The 19,387-nt window shown below is 45.8% G+C and overlaps 1 protein-coding gene across 1 annotated transcript in view; it reads right to left on the bottom strand.

The window, feature by feature from the left end:
• GRM4 (glutamate metabotropic receptor 4) overlaps nt 1-19,387 on the bottom strand; it is a 326,984-nt gene that overhangs the window by 76,457 nt on the left and 231,140 nt on the right. The window contains 2 exon segments of the mRNA XM_020999609.2: nt 8,090-8,230; nt 12,362-12,516. Of these exon segments, the coding sequence (XP_020855268.2) occupies nt 8,090-8,230; nt 12,362-12,516 (296 nt within the window).

The raw sequence follows: 19,387 nt of genomic DNA, 5'->3' as shown, positions 1-19,387 counted from the left end.
TAGGAGGGCTGAAGTCCTCACTCTGGAAAAGCCCAAACTTGGGCTGTGGAAGTATGGCCCAGGGGCTGTACAACACTTCTTAATTGGGCTCAAATCACATTAAAATGTCATTGGGAAACATTTAACAAAATAAATAAAAATACAATAAAACATAGAAAATGCTTTCTAAGTCAATGTGCTGTACAGAAGGGATCCTTATGTACAATTTAATGGCCCCATTTCTATTTGATCTTGACACCCCTGGCCTAGAGTTTAGTTCTGAAGGATCACAGAACAGAAGAAGGTGAAATTTGACATACCAACCCTCTAAGTATCAGTGTGGTGACAAAGGGAGTTCTGGTTTGGCATGTGCATGGTTAATTGGGAAGGAAGCCCCCTCCCTCCTGCCTGAGCCCACTGTGCCCAGGTGTCTGTGCCCCCCCCACATGTGTTCAGAGCGCTGGGCACCATCCCCAGTTCCCCAGGGAGCAGACAGGCAGTAAATCTCTCCTATCTCTCCGTAAACATGTCACCTCTTCAAGCCTCTAACCATCACCTTGCTGGCAGTGCTGTCAACAAGACAGATGCCCCATTTCCTTGTTTACTGCTCTTATCCATGCACTCACTGGCTGACAGAGAGGTGGGAAGGAAGCAAGCCTGGGGCTGGAAACCAAGGGAGGAGAGAAGCAGTTTCCTCTCTGCAGTGCCCAACTAACCCCCAAACAGCTACAGGAAACGCAGGAGGGTCAATGCAAGTCATTTCAGCAAGTATTTATTAAGCAACTCTTAGGTACAAGGTACTAGGAAAGAAACTGGAGAAATAGAAGAGAGAAGTCACAGGCTCTCATTTCTGATGGAGCAGGCATACTTCCCTCAAAGTCCCAACCTGGACGCTTCATGACTTTCCTTTATACCTAGCAAGTTTCCCAACTCCTTCAGGGAGCAATTCATTCCTTAGATCTTTTATTGAATGGCCAGACCTGTGCTAGAAACTGCAAGAGATGAAAGAGAAGGAGGCTATAGATAATCCCTGCCTTTAGGGAGCTCCTAGTTGGGTGGGGGACAGACAGTCCCTGCCCTCAGTCTGATGGGGGACACACAGCCCATGTCTATAGCTGATGCCTCAGTCTAGACTAGGAACTCCTTAAAGAGGACAAAGCTGTATTTATCTCTGTATCTTCCTCAGTGCCTGGCACAGAGCCCTATATGCAGAAGGTGCTTAATATTTGTTGACTTGCAGAGGCAGTATTATGCAGTGAAAAGAATGCTGAACTTGGAGTCATGGGACCTGAGTTTAAATTCTGACTCTACTTACTACCTTTGTGACCTTAGATAAATCACTTAACTTCTGGGCCTCACTTTCCTCATCCATAAAATGAGAGTGTTAGACTTGAAGGGTCCCTTCCCTAGGTGGGCAGTGGATAGGACACCAGGCCTGGAGTCAGGAAGATTTGAGTTTAAATATGGCCTCATACACTTACTAGCTGTGTGACCCTGGGCAAGTCACTTCACTCTATTTGCCTCAGTTTCCTCATCTGTAAAATGAGCTGGAAAAGGAAATGAAAAGCCACTCTAGTATCTTTGCCAAAAAAAATCCTAAATGGGGTAAAAAAGAGTCAGACATGCCGGAAAAAATGACTCAATGACACTGCTGCTACTACTACTACTACTACTACTACTACTACTACTACTACTACTACTACTACTACTACTTCTACTACTACTACTACTACTACTACTACAAGGTCCCTCCACACTCTAAATCTATGATCCTATGAATTTCAGTTTGGAAGAGCCAGGTTCAAATCTTTCCTCAAACATTTACTAGCTGTGTAAGTCACTTAAGCCTCTCTGGGGCTCAGTTTCCTCACTTATAAAATGAAGGGGTTGGCCTCAATGGCCTCTAAAATTCCTTCCAACTCTAAATCATCGGAACTGAATTGAAATCAATTGAATTAAATTGAACTACCCTCTATAAGTGCTGAAGTGGAACTGAGTGATCTAAGGAGTCAGGTGAAATTGATCCAGGACGGCTTCCTGAAAGAAATGACTTTGAATCCCAGTTTCAAAGGAAAGACTGGATGGCATAATACAGTCATGGACTAGGAATCAGGAGGCCCAAATTAAAGCCCTCACTGGCTGTGTGACCTTGGACGAGACCCTTCATTTCTGAGAGCCTCAATTTCCTTATCTGAAAGACAGAGGTAACAATGCCCCTACTACTTACTTTACTGAGTTGTTTTGAGGCTCATTTGAGGAACTGTATGCAAAGTACTTTATATGCCTTAAAGTGCTACATAAATGTCAGTTCTCATTATAAAAAAGAGAGATGGAACAGAGGAAAAGAGTGGAGAGAGCTGACAAAAGAAATAAAGATGTAGATGGCTGAGAATGGGGATAAAAATAGGGCACCAACTCTCCAGGTCTGCCAAAGATCCCTGATGGTCATAGCTTTGAGGCTGTCAAATCAGGGTGGGAGACCAGGAAAGGATTTCTGGAGTAGGAAAATACCAGAGCCTATGCTTGACTCACTACCAGACACAGCTAATTCCAAGGACTTACCTGGGGATCAGCTGGAGGAGACAACATCGCCTGCCATTCCCCAGACAGGCTTTTACCCAGCAGGCTCAGGGCCTATATTTCAGCCAAGCCTTTAGGGGTAGCCCCAGCCATTGGGGAAACTGGCTCAGCTGGAGGAGGGCAGTGGAAAGCGTCGTGATCCAACCCCCTTGAGAGGAAGCATGGTATAAAGGTGGGTGGATATAATATCAGAATCCAGTAGCCATGGATTCAAATCCTCCTTGAGCACGTATGGGTTATGTGACCCTAGGCAAGTAATTTAACTTCTCTCAAGCTGTTTCTTCATTTGTAAAAGGATGGGGTTGAACTCAATAACCTCTACGGGCCTTTTTAGTTCTAAATCTATGGTCCTACCAATCCCGGGAGCTGCTTTTCCTACCCACCCTTCCCAACCACCCAACTGTAGCTTCTGGGGTACCCAGGGTCTATTTGAAACAAACTATCAATTAATTGAGCACCTACAGTGCTCAGCACTATTCTAAATACAGAAGTTTTTGTGAAGACAACATTTGGGGGCAGCTAGCTGGTGCAGTGGATAGAGCTCTAGCCTTGGAGTCAGGAGGACCTGAGTTCAAAACTAGCCTCAGCTACTTGACACTTACTAGCTGTTCAACATTTGGGAAAATCACTTAACACCAATTGCCTCACCAAAAAAAAAAGCAAAAAAAAAAAGAGAGAGCCAACACTTGATCCTTGTCCAGGAGGAAGGTTCTCATCTTGCCTTTCCAGGTCTGGCCAGTCCCTTAAAGCACCCTGTGTTAGAGTTGAAAAGAATCACATAAACCACCTAGACCAACCTCCTCTTCTTACAAGGGAGAAAACTGAGGCCCAAAGAGAAAAAGCAATTTGTTCTGGGCCAATATCAGTGCCAGGACTAGTGAATGCCGCACACCCCCAGTCTCCTGATTCCTAGACTTCAGTGCTCTCTTTCTGCACCATCCCACCAGCCCCCCTTGACCATCCCCCACCCCCCTTGGCCATCCACCCAGGGGAGGATCTTCCACTGACAGTAGACCTGGAAAACACAAAAAGGCAACAAAGAGTCCCTGCCCTCAAGGAGCTCACAATCTAGTGGGGATGACAAATGTGAGTAAATAGACATGTAATTATACCAGAAAGCGGATGGAAGGCAATCTCAGAGGGAAAGGACTAGCAACTGGGAGAACCAGGAAAATCTTTCTGCAGAAAAAGCCAGGCATTCTAAGTTGTCGTTGTTCAGTCACTTCAGTTGTAGCTGACTCTTCGTGACCCCATTTGGGGCTTTCTTGGCAGAGATACTGGAGCGGTTTGCCATTTCCCTCTCCAGCTCGTTTTACAAATAAGGAAACTAAGGTAAACAGGGTTAAGTGACTTGCCCAAGGTCACACAGCTTGTAAGTGTCTGAAGCTGGATTTGAATTCGATGAGATGAGTCTTCCTGACTCCAGGCCCAGCACTCTATCTGCTTCACCACCTAAGTAGAGACAGAGGGCATTCCAGGCATAGAGGACAGCCAGTGCAAAGGAATGCATGTGGAAGATTTACTGTCACGTCTTAGAGTTGGGAGACCTTGGTTTGAATTGCGGCTATGATAATTTGTGAACATTGGGATATGACTTAACCTCTGTAGAAACCAGTTTCTTTCATTGTAAGAGAACTGCTAGGGGTCCTGACCAGAACTCAGGGGTCTGAGTAAGGACAAAGAGACCTTTGGGTTTCAGCACTTTACTGTAAAATTTGCCAGGAAAACCTGGATTCAAGTTCTGCTCTGTCACATTCTGGCTTTATGTCTCTGGACAAGTCATTAACCTCAAAGTGCCCCCAGACAATTCTTTAAGATTCTCAATGGCAGAGTTGCTGAAATGATCAGAAAAAATGAAATAATGCCACCTAATATTCTATAGTACTTCAAGGTTGGTTAAGCACTTTACAGGTATGATCTCTTGATCTTCACAACCCTGAAAGGTAAGGGCTACGGTTAGTCTCATTGTAGAGACAAGGAAAGAAAGTTGGAGAGAAGAAAAGGGGTTTGCCTGGAGTCAAACAACTATTAAGTGTCAGAGGCAGGATTTGAGCTCAGGTCTGTCTGATTCCAGAGCATTCTAGACACTGTGACATCTAGCTACCTCATAGGCATGAACCAAAAAATAAAATGACATTAGTGTCAAATCAGCGGGCCAGCTTTTTGTACAGTGCCCTGGCCACTAGAGGGTGGCGTTGTCACACTGGGAGCTTCCTATATATGTGACCTCTAAGTGCCTGGGCTCCCTTGGTCTGCTCCCCTCTCCTCCCCCATCATTGACATCACTTTTCCATCTCCCCTCCCGCATCCCCCAAAGAGGGCAGCCAGAGTAGAGAATTCACTGGACTGGAATGAGCTTAATGGTAGCTGTTCCATGAGAGCAATGATCTTTCAAGCTAGAAGGGAGCCTAGAGGTCAAGCAAGTCCAATCCCCTTGTTTTGCAGAGGAAGAAACTGAGTTCCACAGGGAGAAGTGTTTTGCTCAAGGTCACTCAGGTAATAAGTGGCAGAACCAGGATTGGAATTTGGGTCCTCTGACTCCAAATTTAGGGCTGCCTCTCCAGGCTGGTAGAGTATGGGGGCGTTTGCAGAGCAGACAGGCTCTCCAATGTTTGATGCCCAGGTACACTTTATAGGCCCCTTGCCCCCTTAAAATGCACACACACACACACACACACACACACACACACACATATACATACACACACACACACGGAGAGGAAATGGGTGAAAGTTGGAAAGTTTGAGGTGTAAAAGAGATGAGAGAGAGAGAGAGAGAGAGAGAGAGAGAGAGAGAGAGAGAGAACTCACATACCCAGAATCCACAAGGTGGTTTCTGAGAAGCCCAGCAGCCTCTGAGTGAAGTGCTGACCCCCAACCCACCTCCCCACCCCCAAACACACAATCTGTCCCCAGAGACACTCAGTAGGAAGTCTGGAGTAGCCTTAGATGGAGTCATGATACCTGTGTGGTATGATTTGATTGGTACTAACACTCCCCTACCTCAAACTATTTTTCCTCTCATCCAGTTACCAAAGTCAGAAATTCCACCATCAAATCATAGATTCTCTTATAAAGAAAGAACCTCAGAGGCCAATCTATACACAAACAGGAATCCTCTGTACAACAGAACTGACAAGGAGTCCAAGCCTCCCCTAGAAGACCTCCAGTGATGGAGAACTCATTACTTCACTATTCCATTTTTAAACAACTCTAATAATTAGAAAGTATTTCCTTCTATTCAGCCTGACTAATCTCTCTTCCTCTTCCACTCTCTGCTCCTGATTCTTCCCTCTGGGACCAAGCAGAGTAAGTCTAACCCTTTTTCCATATAACAGACCCTCAAATACTTTAAGATAGCTATCCTGTCCTCTTTAGGTCTTTTGAAAAATTTATTGAAACCTTCTGTTTTTATATCATCCTCCCCCACCCCTGGAGCCATTTCTTATGACAAAGAATAAAGAGGAATGAGGGGTGGGGTCAAAAAAATCCAGCAAAATTAATCAACACATCGACCAAGTCTGACATTATATGCAATGTTCCACACCCATAATCTCCCAACTCTACAAAAAGAGGAAAGCAGGTTTTCTCATTTCTTCTTTGGTGTGTCCTCCCTAAGTCTTCTTTTTTCCAAGCAAAATATCACCATTGTCTTGAACTGAATTATATATCATGACTTAAAGTGCTTCCCCATCACTACCACTGTTCTAGCTGCCCTCTCCCAAGCTCCTATTTCTCATTGTCTTTCCTAAAATGGGGCATCCAGAATGGAACCCCATATTCATTGACATTTTCTGGCTGGGTCAGGATTATCATTTCCGTCACTTTGGATATTTGGCTTCTGTGAACACAGCTTAAACTCTTATGAGCTTTCTTGATTGTCCTATCTAATGCTGCTGACTCATATGAAGTGTGCTACCATCCAGAAACCTCCAGGTTTGGCTTTTTTGGTTTGGGTTTTTTTCCCCAGATATACTGCTGTCTCATCCTGTCTTCCCTCTGCGCTATACTTGTGTAGTTGTGCCAGACTTAACATGTATCCTTATTCAATTTCATTCAGCCCATCATTTCTAACCTGTCAAGATCCTTGTGGATCCTGATTCTTCCCCCTAGCATGTTAGCTATCTCTCTGAGTTTCGTGTCTTCTGAAAATGTGATGAGCATGTCATCTCTGCCTCCACCCAAGTAATTGATAAAATGTTGAACAGCCCAGCACCATGGACAGATCCCTGGGGCACTCTGCTAGAGACCTCCCTCCAGGATGATACTGATACATCAACTACACTCTTTGGATAATGATGTTCAACCAGTTGTGAACTCAAAGGATTCCAGCAACACTCTCCAGCCCACCCCCATACTCTATCCTTTGGTCCCTGCCCCAGAATCCCTAGGAAATTAGCCCCAAAAGCCTCATGCCACCATTGTCCCCTCTCCTAGGCCCACCCTGTCTTCTCACTATCCTGATTCAATACCCTCAAGAGTCCCAGCATCAATAAGACCCTGACCCAGAACTGACCAGGAGCTACAAATACAAAAAACCTAATAAAGTAAGATGAGATAGGGATGGCTCAAAGCTCAGATAGATCAGGCATCTGTCCTCTCCCATGCTTCCCCCCTGAGCAGACCTTTCCCTAAGGTAGGGAGATCCAGAGAGTGGACCAAATAAATACAGAATTTCAAAATTTGATGAGACCCCAGAATTGTCTAGCCCAATTCATACATGAATAAGAAATCCCCTTAACAAAACCCCTAACAAGTCCCGCTTTTGTCTATATCCTTCCAGGGAAAGGCAGCCCCCCTACCTCCCAAGGCAGCCTGTTCCATCTTGAAACAACTCTAATTGTTAGAAAATATTTCCTTTCATCAAACTTAAAGCTACTTCTCCATAACCTCTATCCATTGCCCCTAGGTACAGACCTAGTCCTCAAGGGTCAAGTGAGAAAGTCTAATAATCTCTCTTCCCCATGAGAGCCTCCACAATACTTGAAGACAGCAATCATGTCTCACCTCAATCTTCTCTTTTACAAGTCAAACATTCCCAGCTCCTTCAAGTAAGCCTCATGTGGCATGGCTTCCAGTCAGCTCATTGCTTCCAGTTCTCACACTCTCTCATCCAAGGATAAGTCTCCCCAGCTAGTGGCCACACCATCATCCAGTGCAATAACCCCTTCCTCCCTAGTCTCCCTGCCTCCAGTTGCTACCATTGGGACTTCATTCAGTAAATATTTCTTGAGAGCCCACTTTAATCAAAGCATTGGGAGATTGAGTCCTCCCTTCCTTTTTCTGCCCCACCTCTGCCTGGTAGTTCCCAATATCCAAGATCCCTTTTCCCTCTATAATTTCTGTCACTGCCCTTTTTCAGGTGCCTCTCAAAGTTCTCATATCCTCTTGCCTCCCAGCTTCCAGCTTTGTCACTTCTATTTTTAGCCTTCTGCCTCCCGGTCCCCCATTAGTCCCTTCCCCCTCCCACCATTCCCCAGCCTCCAGCCTCAGCCCCAGACCGGCCCTAGCCCCAGCCCCCAGCTCTCACTAGTGCATTTTTTGATGTGACTACCCTTCTTCAGGGCATGCCGGCTCAGTTTACAGTGGAAGTTGTCCTCCCAGAACTCAGCAAACCAGATATTTCGCCGATTGTTGTCCAGGGTCCGGCTGGAGAAGTAACGGTCAAAACCTGATTCCCCCATTGAGGGGGGTGGGAGGGAGAGGGAAGAGAGAGCAGTCAGAGTCTGACCTTTCCCAGTGATCTTTTCTTTCTCCTCCCACCTCATAGCAGCTACACTGGTAGGAAGGGATCATGGCATAGTGAAAGGAGTAAGGGATTCCAAGTCTGGAGACCTGAGTTCAAATCCAGACTCTGCTACTAAGTGTATGACCTTGGGTAAGTGGCATCTCTTCACTATTCCTCTGTAAAATAAAAAAGTCTAAAAAGCAAGCAGTGTGAAATAGACACTCATAGTTTCACTTGAATCCTCTTTTTGTGTTCTGATGTGCATTTGGAACTGTTTCTTTATGTATTTAAGTTCAAAATAATAATCCAATGATTTTATGCAGCCAGTTTCCTTACTAGCTTGGTCCCAAACTAGCAAACTCCATCTCCTAGCTTCTTCTCATCTTTCCCCAACCCCTCACCCTATGGTCAATGCATCACGTCAACAATAGTCACATCAACCTCGGGTGAGGGCCAGACAGAATTCTAGAACAATCACAAGTTACCCAAACCAGAAGAAACTTTAAAAATCATCTCATTTTAAAAAGAGGCCCCAAAAGGAGGAGGGAGTTTGCCCCAGATCATTCAGTAAATCAATACAATCATAGAACATCCTGTGTGGAAGGGACCTCAGAGCTCAGAGATTACCTAGTCCAGTGATTCCCAATGTTTTAGGGTCCTCGAACACCCTTCAACAATAATAAAACAACATATTGTCAACCCCCAAGGTAATTTAATATATTACTCATAACAGTCTTTACAATTAATTAAGCAGTAAATAATTGTCATTAAAGAATTAAGGTACCATTAAAAGATTCAGGGTAAACCCCTTGGACCATTATTGCAAACCCCCAGGGGCTCACGAACCACTACATGGGAACCACTGATCCAGTTTTCCTGAAGCATAAACCCCCCACTATAGCATTCCTGGCCAGTAGTCATCTCCCATCTGTATGAACACTTCTAGTGAAAGGAAACTCTACTTTTCCAGCTGCCCAGTTCATTTTTGGCGAACTCTAATTCAGAGGTAGTTAGGTGGCTTGGTGGATAAAGCACTGGGCCTAGAGTCAGGAAGATCTAAATTCAAATCTGGCCTCAGACACTTACTAGTTGTGTGACTCTGGACAAGTCACTTAATGCCTTTCTGCCTCAATTTCCTCAACTGTAAAATTAGAATAATCATAACATCTCCCTCTCAGGGTTGTTGTGAAGATCAGATGAGATCATATTTGTAAAGGGCTTACTTTACAGACCTAGCACATAGCAAGTGCTCCATAAATGATTCCTTCTTTCCTTCTGTCCGTCCTTCCCTCCTTCCTTCCTTCCTTCCCCTCTCCTTCTTTCTTTCCTTCCTTCCTTCTTTCTTTCCTTCCTTCATTCTTTCCTTCCTTCCTTCCTTCTGTTCTTCCTTCCCTTCTCCCTTCCTCCTTCCTTTCTTTCTTTCCTTCCTTCCTTTTTTTCTTCCTTCATTCTTTCTTTCCTTCCTTCTTTCCTTCCTTCCTTTAACTGTGAAGAAGAACACAATAGATTCTCCTGCCTCCCAGTCTAGGGATCCTGCCACAGTATGAGGCTGCCTCTCTCCTTACGGTTCTCAGCAGAACCCACTGTCTCTGTTCTAGGGACAGAAAGCAGGGTGCCTGATAAAAGGATTGGGGTTGTGACTAAGCATCTCCCTCCCCAATTAGATGGGTGACCTTGAATAAATCACTTCCCTTTTCTGAGTCTCCACTTCCCCATCTGGGTGGAATTAAATAATTACCAAGGGGCCTTCTAGCTCTAAATCTGATGTAATCTACGATCCTAAGTGAGTTGTAATTTTGTCTCTTTTGCCACAAAGAGCCATTTTATGGATTTTTTTTTGTTGTTGTTTTTGTTGCCTGGATCTATGATTTATTTTGTTGATATAAGGAACTCCCGGGGGAGTGCAAATTAGCAACTGTTTTGCCACTTTTAGACCATGGGGGGGGGCCCTGGGGGGTTTGAGTGACTTGCTGAGGGCAACAGAGTCAGCAGGTGTAATAGGCAGGACCTGAACCCTTTAAGGCCAGTTCTCTATAGACTTAGAGCAGGAAGAAACCTTAAAAGCCATCAAATCCAACCCTCTCCAGATGAGGAAACTGAGGGTCAGAAAGGTGACAAAGTCATTCAGGTGATGAGTGTGAGAGCCAAGATTCAATCCCAAGTTCTCTGACTCCAAATCCAATGCCCTTCTCCTCCCCTTTCACCACTCTGCTTACCCTACCCATTAGGCTAACCTACCTCTCATCTTGTGGATAACCTACATAAATGCAGGTATTTGGCAATGTTTCCTAGTGAAAACAGAAGTTGCCTATAAGGAGACAGAACAATGAGGACAACAGGTAGGAGGGAGCTCCCCATCACTGGATTTGTACAAACAGAAGAAAGATGCCCACCTGCCAAAGATGTTGTAAAGGAAATTGCTCTCCATGGGGTGGGAGGTTGGCTGACCTCGGAGGACCCTTCCAACTCTGATTAAAGTTAGTGTCAGAGGATCTGGGTTCAAATCTTGACTTTGCCACTTACTAGCCCCGTGATCTTGAGTCACTTCACCTCCAGGAATCTCAGGATTCACATCCATAAAATGAGGATGTTCAGACTTAATGACCTCTGAGATCCCTTCTAGACCTAAAACTCTTCCCATGAAGCCTTAGCCTCAGTTTCCTTATCTGTAATATTCAATAGATTAGGTTATTCAATAGATTCAATAGGTTAGATTCAATAGACTCTAAATTCCCTTCTCACTCTAAATCTGTGATCACATGGTTACCAACTTGTACTCTAATGCCCTCTACACTTGGGTGAAATAGCATTGTACCCTGAAGGGACGGCTAAATATGCCATCATCTGGATGACTGAGTACAGATCCCTGAGACACAGCCCAGCATGGCAGAAAAAGCTCTAGGCTGGGAGGGAGGAGAGGGAAGGTCTTCTTCTTCTTTTTCCACTAACCCCGTTCCTGACCTGGGTCACATCTCCCCTCTGGCCCTGAGCTTCTTAACCTGTAAAATGAAGAAGTGATTGAACTCAGTGACCCTAATGGTCCCCTTGGCTCTAAAATTCAGCAAATCCAAGACTAGATGAGATAAAAGGCGCTGAGCCATTTGGAAAAGTGAAAGGTGCTTCAGGAGTGCAAAGAGGTCTTGTTATTACCACTAGAGAAAAGTCAGAGAAATATTGGAGCCCGAGGAGAGGGGTAGAAGGCGTGAGAGGCTGTGAGTGAGAGTGGAGGAGAGAAGGTGGGAGGAGGGGGTAGACACAGGAGGAGCAAGAAGTACCTGCCCTCCCCCTATGAGCATAGCATGCTACCCAATTAAGGCTATTACCACACTTTGCTCGCCAAACCAGTTCCGCCAGATCGATTTGTTCCGCCCTGGGGTGACTCTCACGGACCCAACACCTGCAAAGTGCTCACCAGCCTCTCATTTGGGAGGCAGGGATGCCAAGAGCTCATGACCTCCTCTTCCCCTCTCCTCAGCCCCCGGAAGAGAATCCAGCCTCATCAAAGAGACTTGAAAGGAGGTGGGAGTGGAGGGCGGCAGGGGAGATAGGTAGGGACTGCCTCCCCCTAATGCAACATAGGATTTTATTAGAGTTTATTTTGTATGTGTTTTCTATTTCTTTTTCAATGTCTTCCATTGCTTTACATATGTATGTGTTATCTTCTCTGAGAGAAGGTAAGCACCCCAAAGTCATTTTTATCTTTGAATCCCCAAATCCAGCACAATTCCTGGCACATTATTGGTTGATTCTAGAGCTTGGAGGGCCCTCAGAGATCATCTGTCACAGTTCCCTTATTTTACAGAGATGGAAACTGAGGCCTAGAGTGACTTATCCACAGTGATACAGTGAGAAAAGAACTAGAGCAGAGCCACATTTAGAACTCAGGTCTCCTGATTCCTATTCTTTTCAGGATGAGGACAGCGCAAAGGAAGGGAAGAAACCCACCCTTAAAATCCGTACAAAAGCCTACACCTCCCAGCTAAAAGGGACTCCGTGGGGTCGGGACCCAGGCCTGCTCCCTGGCCTAGGGATGGGGATGGGGAGGGGGAAGAAGGGCAGCAGTACCCTGCCTACCTCTCACAGACATTCTCTTGGGGAGGATGGTGACAGCGCCTTCAGCCACCTCTTCCAAGTGTAGCACAGGAGAGATCTTGGAGCCCCAGCTGTCTGAGCCCATCCAGATGAAGTGGCCTGTCTGATTGGCCTTCCTGGCTGCCTCCAACACTCGCCTGTGGAGGACAGATAACAAATAGATCCCCCCTGCCATATCTACCTCTTTGGCCCCATCACCAGCCCCACATGCGGGTCCTCTACTTCATATTGCCCCATAGCTAAGTCTCCCAGCATCAGCCATCTACTTCCACTCCCACCGCTCATCCCTCAACACCAGTCCCTACATCTGCAGGTCCCTGTGCCACATCTGCTGCATCCCTCATTTTCACGTCTAACACCCTTCCCCCTCCCTCAAAGTTCTAGGACCAAGCCTACATCTGCAGGTTCCTGACTCCCAGCCACATTTCCCAGGCACAGATCTATCCCCCCATCCACCCACATACCCAGCATTTAGCACCAGGCCCACATCCACAGAAAACAATCAATACACGAGCCCCAGTGGCACATCTACCTCCTTAGTCCTCAGCACTGGCCCTACATCTTCAGGTCCCGGTCTCAGATATGTCCCACAATCCCCAAGTTGCCAGCATATCTACAGTACCCCCTACTACCTCAGTGCCCACTTTGATTGTGCACCCACAAACTCTAATCCTGCACCTGCATGTCCTCAGCCACACTGTGTTCACACCTGCTCACTCAGTACTGTCTCTGGCTAGCACCTCTTAGCCCCATCTGAAGAAGCAGCTTCCCTCACCCACCCCAGTGCATGTCTTCCCTGTTTTGGAGCCTTTACTCAATGCCCTTCTCTGTCCTGAAATGCCCTCCTCAGCCCCCAGCCCCCAGGCCCCATCCTCTCTAAGCCTTCCCTGACTTGCCACTCCATGGGGATTTCCCCCTGCCCTGGGGCATGTCTGCCATGCTCACTGCAGAGGCCACCTTTGTGCCAGGAGCTCTTTCCATGAGGACAAGTCTCATCTCTTTAATTTTTTGTTTTGTTTTAAATCAAGCTAGGCTGCTTAATAAGCTAGCAATGGAGTCAAGAGATACATTGGTTTAAATCCTGGCTCTGCCAAATTACCAGCTGCATGACCTTGGGTTGAAATCACTTCACCATTCTGAGTCTCAGTTTCCTGATCTGTAAAGTGGGCAGAGTAATACCTATAGCACCTAACTCAAAGGCTGCTGCAAGAATCAATTGAGGTCATGTTTATCTTAAAGCTCTATATAGATGTCAGCTATTATTACTAACCTTGCAGGGTTGTTGTGATAAAAGCACTTAGCAAACTATTTAAAATGTGAATTAGAAGCTGTTAAGTTCTGCAGGGCAAGATTTGCCTGTCTTCAACAGCTGAATCTCTCCCAGCTAGAAACTGGGAAGAATAGATGGAGAGCTGGAAAAAAAATATTAGCAAGCAGCATCCTGGTTATTTAGTAAGTCCTAGATCAATGAAGAAAGGGATACCTCTAACCGGACCCCAGCATCACTTTGGGAAGAGGAGGAGACATGGAGAGGAGAGGCAGGCATGAGTCTCTCTCCTCCTTACAAATGGAGAGAAGGGGGCACAGGGAGGTTGACTTGACCAAGGTCACACAGTGAGTGGACGCCAGAACTTCTCACAACTCATTTCACAAGCAGATGAGTTGTGCTCCTTTGGACAAAAGAGGGACCAGGAATGAAGCCTTGGAGCTGAGCAGTGGGGTGGGACTCAGGACCATCCCCCAAAGATATAGACAAAGCCACTTGTCTGTCTGCTTGTGCCTCACCCCCAATCTGTGTATCCAGGTGATATCAGGCCACACCAAGTGTATAGCAAGGGCAGTCTTGAAAGGGAAAAGCACATCCCAAAAGAGCAGCCTGAGGGGGTGAGTAGAAAGGGGTTAGAGGTGGAGTGTTGCTGTGTAAGGTAGAGTGTTTATGGACTGATAAATTTAGGTCCTCTTTTGTACCCAACAGGGAATAACATCTCCTATCTAAGAGAGAGCTTCTGGTGAGGGTTGATTTTCCAGAACTTCTTGTCTCCCCCCTCCCACCTCAACCCTTTGTGGTCATCTCCTCCTCCCAGAAACCTCAGCCAGAGCTGTTCGAACATCTATCTACTCTACTCACTCCTTCCTCCTTCTACTGCTTTCCTCCCACAATCCCCTCACCTGCCAGGTGGGTCCCAGGTCATCTCTAATAGTAGGGATGGGTAGTTTTCTCAGAACCCAAACCCACATTCCTATTATTACTCTCCCTGCATCCGGCCCTTGTTCCCAGACTCCGGACCCACACCATCCCCACAAAGTCACCCACATTTATTTTTACTCCATCTGCCTCTGAGAATGCACGTGGATTTCCAAAAGTGATCTAAGTCTGATGCCCAGCTTCCTGCTTCCCATATCTGAGGACAAATTAAACACCTCTCTACTCCAGCCTCAACCTTCCCCTCACCCCATTTTTCTCCTGCCTAGAACGAAACCCCGGTATCTCCATCCTTTCCCCCATCGAGCTCTGATGTTCTGTGAATCCACGACTTCGGACTTCCTTTACACAATCTTTCACATCCATCTTCTTGCTTGATCCTCCCAACAGCCCTGTGAGGCTGGGGAGACCAGATGTCACTATGCCTGTTTGACTAGTGAGTTACTTACACTAGAGTGTAAGTAACGTGCCTAAGATCACCCATCTGTGATAGACAAAGGACGAAGATTCCTCCACTCCAGACTCCCCAGTCTATCCACTGCATCCTGACAAACTGTCAACACCCTGCTCTGCTGTTTGATGTCCTCTGCTGGTGATGGGGATGAACAAAGGAAAGAGAGACACACACTCCCTGATCTCAGGGAGCCCCCAGGCTGACTGATGGGGGTAGACAGTTCCTGACTTCAGGGAGCTCCAGGTGTGATGGAGAAACAGCTCTTAACCTGCAGAAAGAGTGCGGAATTTGACGTCAGAGGACCTGGATTCAAATCCTACTCTTGGCACCTACTACCCGTGATTTTAGGCAGATCCCCTAACTTCTCAGTTAAGTGATTCAATTTCCTCATCTTTAAAACAAGTGGGCTGCATGACGTGACATTCTTAATTCCCAACTCGAAGCATTTCTCCTGGCTTCCCCCCATATCTAGAATACTCCCCTTCCTCATCTTCCTCTCCTGGTTTCCTTGAAGCCTCAGCTAAAGTCCCACCTTCTATGAAAAGCCTTTCTATGTTCTCCTTAATCTTAATGTCTTCCCTTTGAAACAATCCCCAATTTATCTTGTATGTCGTTTCTGGGACGTGGTTGTTTGCATATTGTCTCCCCCATCACACTGTGAGCGGCTGGGGAACAGGGACTGTCTTTTACCTTTCTTTATATCTCCAAAACTTAGCCTGGCACACAGTAGGCACTTAAGAAATGCTAGTTGACTGACCCTAAGATCCCTTCCAGCTTTAGATGGATAATTCTATAAAATCCCATAAGAGGCTCCCGATTGAGAAGAGAGCCACAATCCCTGCCCTCAGTTTGTTAGCAGAGACACAGCCCTACTCCCAGGGAGTTTAATGTGGGAGACAAGAGCAAAAATTCATAAGAAAAAGGGCCACATAGGCTAAATCTAGGATAGCTTGAATTCTGCAGAGTCGAGGAGTAATCAGAATTAGGGTTAATCAGGGAAAGTTTCCTGCATGGGATAGTTTTTGAGCTGTGAGTTCAAATTAGGGGAGGGAGATGAATTGACAGTAACAGGGAATGACCTTATTTAAAAAAAAAAAAGAAAGAAAGAAAGAAACCTGAGAAGATACACGATTGAGAGCAAGTAGAGAGGGGCAGAGGTCACACCAAGAACTAAGGGGGACTCTTAGGGAAATGGAAGGATAGCAGCATGTGTAGCAGGACCCAGAAAGGGCTTAGCAGCCCAACTGCTTTGTTAAATCAATTCTTAATGAATAAAATTGGGGAAAGATGTTTGGACAATTAGGGAATAATAAAGACCTTGTCAATATAGTGGTTGATTAAAAAGCAGTTAAGGGAATGCCTGGCAGCTGACGCCCAAAGCAAAGGGGACAGTAAGAGGTGTGAGTCCGAGAATTCTAGGAAACAGCAGATTGGGGATGGCCTTTCTAAGTAGGGACTATGTTTACCCTAGCAGACAGGGAGTCATTTTTGGAGCTGGGTGTTGTCTTCCCCATCTTAATGGAAGCTTTCAGAAACTAGTTTCATTCTTGCCACCCATCCCCCATCAGGTTGGGATCTCCCCAAGGGCAAGGATTAGGTCTCACTCATCACCCCTTTATCAGACTGGGAGCTCCTGGAGGGCTAGGCTTGTAATAATTGTCCAGGTAGGAAGGTGAATAGCTATAGGATTTGGTACATATTTTTTCTTTTCTTTTCTTTTTTTGTTTTTAGGCAATTGGGGTTAAGTGACTTGCCCAAAGTCACACAGCTAGTAAGTGTCAAGTGTTGGTTGGGTCTGAGGCCGGATTTGAACTCAGGTCCTCCTGACTTCAGGGCCGGTGCTCTATCCACTGTGCCACCTAGCTGCCCCTACATATTTTTTTCTGATCAGCCTGAAGGAAAAAAGTTTGTGTCCGAGTCCTTCCCAGCTGGATTCTCCCTCCTCTCCCCGTTTATGTGCCACTGGGCACCTTGGTATCACCCAGCCTGTCTGCCTTGGGCCCTCTCAAAGTTGCTGAATCCTCAGCCTGTCTCTGTTTCCCCTCTCCCCCAATTTGTCACAAGCGACCGACACTTTCCTGGCAACAGACCACACTTGCTGAGTTCTAAACATCTGTCTCCAAGGCAGGCTGGGTCTCAGCTACTAATCCCCCCCCACACCCCAGAAGCTCCCTGGAGGCTAAGGCTATGATGAGCTAGTATTCAGATCTCTCCCCAGCCTGCTCCTTCCCTGACTCATCTGCCATCCTAGACTTGGGACTGTCTCAGCTCCTTCTGCCATCGGCTCACCCTGCTCACTCCCACAGCACAAGACTTGTCTACTCCTTTGCCACTGCAGGGAGAAGCAGTGGGGGAAGGAAAGAGGAGATAGAAGAAGGGAGTAAAAGAGGAGAAATGGGGGAGAGGAGGGAGAGAGGAGAACAAAGGAGGGAAGGATCATAGGTGTTAGACACAGAAAGGATTTTAGAGATCATTTACTTTCTCAATCCTCTTTTTACAGAGAAGGTAACTGAGGACCAGAGCAGGAAAATAAAAATCATACTGGTGCCTAAAATCATACTGGTCATAAATAGCAGAGCCAGGATTTGAACTCAGGTCCTGACCTCAAATCTAATGCTCTTTTCACTACATCCCCTATTGAAAAAGGAAAAAGATAGAGAGAATAGAGAATAAGGAAGAAGACAGAATGGGGGAGACAGGGAGACAGAAGATTGTATATGGTGGGAGATGTTTTGCTGTTGCTGAGTTGTCTCAGTTGTGCCTGACTCTTCGTGACCCCATTTAGGGTTTTCTTGGCAAAGATACTGGAGTGGTTTGCTATTTCCTTCTCTAGCTCATTTGACAGATGAGGAAACTGAGGCAAACAGGGTCACATGGCTAGTGTCTAAAGCCAGATTTGAATTCAGGTTTTCCTGACTCGGGGCCTAGCACTCTATCCATTGTGCACCTAGTTGTGTGTGTCTGTATAAATATGTATGTCTATATGGATATATGTGTATAAATATGTATATGTACATATATATGTTAACATACATATTTCTGCTGCTGATTTACTAAGCTGTTCAGTACCAAAAGGTCCCTTGAAGAATGGGGCAAAGGATTCACACCTCTCTTCTTTCTCTCCCTGCTCAGAGCCAGATATTGCAACTCATTTACATATCTGCTGGCTGATAATGGAATTTTACTAATTAATAAACATTAGAATACTACTCCTACAATCCTTAAGTCCGGGGGGGGGGGTGCTGAGAGTGCTCCCAGTCTGTCTCCTCCTCTCTAGCCTTTCTTGTCTCTCTTCTACTTTCTCCATCTCTCCATCTCTCTCTGTCTCTCTCTGCCTCTTCCTCTCTCAATTCAATCCTTTCCTTTTCTTTCTGTCCCTCTCTTTCTTCCTTCCCCTTCTTTTTTTCTTTCTTTGCCCCTTTCCCCACTCTCTGTTGCTTCATCTCTAGCCTAAGTGTCTCCCCCCACACTCACTCTCTGTCTTTGTGTGTGTCTCTGTGCTCTGTCTCTTTGTCTAATTTCTGTCTCTGTCTCTGCCTCTCGTCCCCCTCTCTCATGTTTTTCTCTCTGTATTTCTGCCCTTCTCTCCATCTCTGTCACTCTCATTTCTCCTCTCTCCTCCCCATCACTTTCTGTTTCTTCTTGTCTTTATCTTCTCTTCTTCCCATCTCTCTGTCTTACCCCATTTTCTGCCCCTCCCCCAATCTCTTTGTCTTTCTCTTCCCCCAACAGCAGGAAAGAAAGCTGCAGGCATGATGCCCAATTTCACAATCACCCAACCCCTGGGAGGGATGGGTGGGTTAGAGGCAAGGAGGAGGCTGGGAAAACAGGAGGAAAAGGAAGGAAAGGGCTTGGGGTGCACCTGTCCTATCACTGCCCCTTGGTGGGCAGACTTCATAAGGAAAAACAACCTATCTGCCCTGTCCTCACTCCTTCAGAAGGGAAATAATGGGATAGGAATGGACCTCAAAAGTCATCAAATGCAAGCCTCTCATTTTACAGATGAAGAAACTGAGGCACAGAGAGGTTATGAGATCTTTCCAGCCAGGGTCACTCAGCCAGTAACTAAGGCAGAATTTGAACTCAGAACCAGCACTCTATCACCTAGAAGCTGCTTTATACCTAACTTTTATACAATGCTTTAAGGGTTGGAAAAAGCACTACATATGTGTGTGTGTATGTGTGTATAAAAATAAAATACATATACATACACACATATATTATATGTATATACATATATATGTGTTTCATGTATATACATACATACACATACATATATTTGTGTGTATACACATACATGTGTATATATACGTGTGTATATATATATACATATGTGTGTATATATATATAT

The sequence above is a fragment of the Phascolarctos cinereus genome, unplaced genomic scaffold (genome assembly GCF_003287225.1).
Source record: "Phascolarctos cinereus isolate Bilbo 61053 unplaced genomic scaffold, phaCin_HiC Scaffold_5;HRSCAF=322, whole genome shotgun sequence".
In the NCBI taxonomy this organism is placed as follows: Eukaryota; Metazoa; Chordata; class Mammalia; order Diprotodontia; family Phascolarctidae; genus Phascolarctos; species Phascolarctos cinereus.
This window is presented reverse-complemented; position numbering and strand designations above follow the sequence as displayed.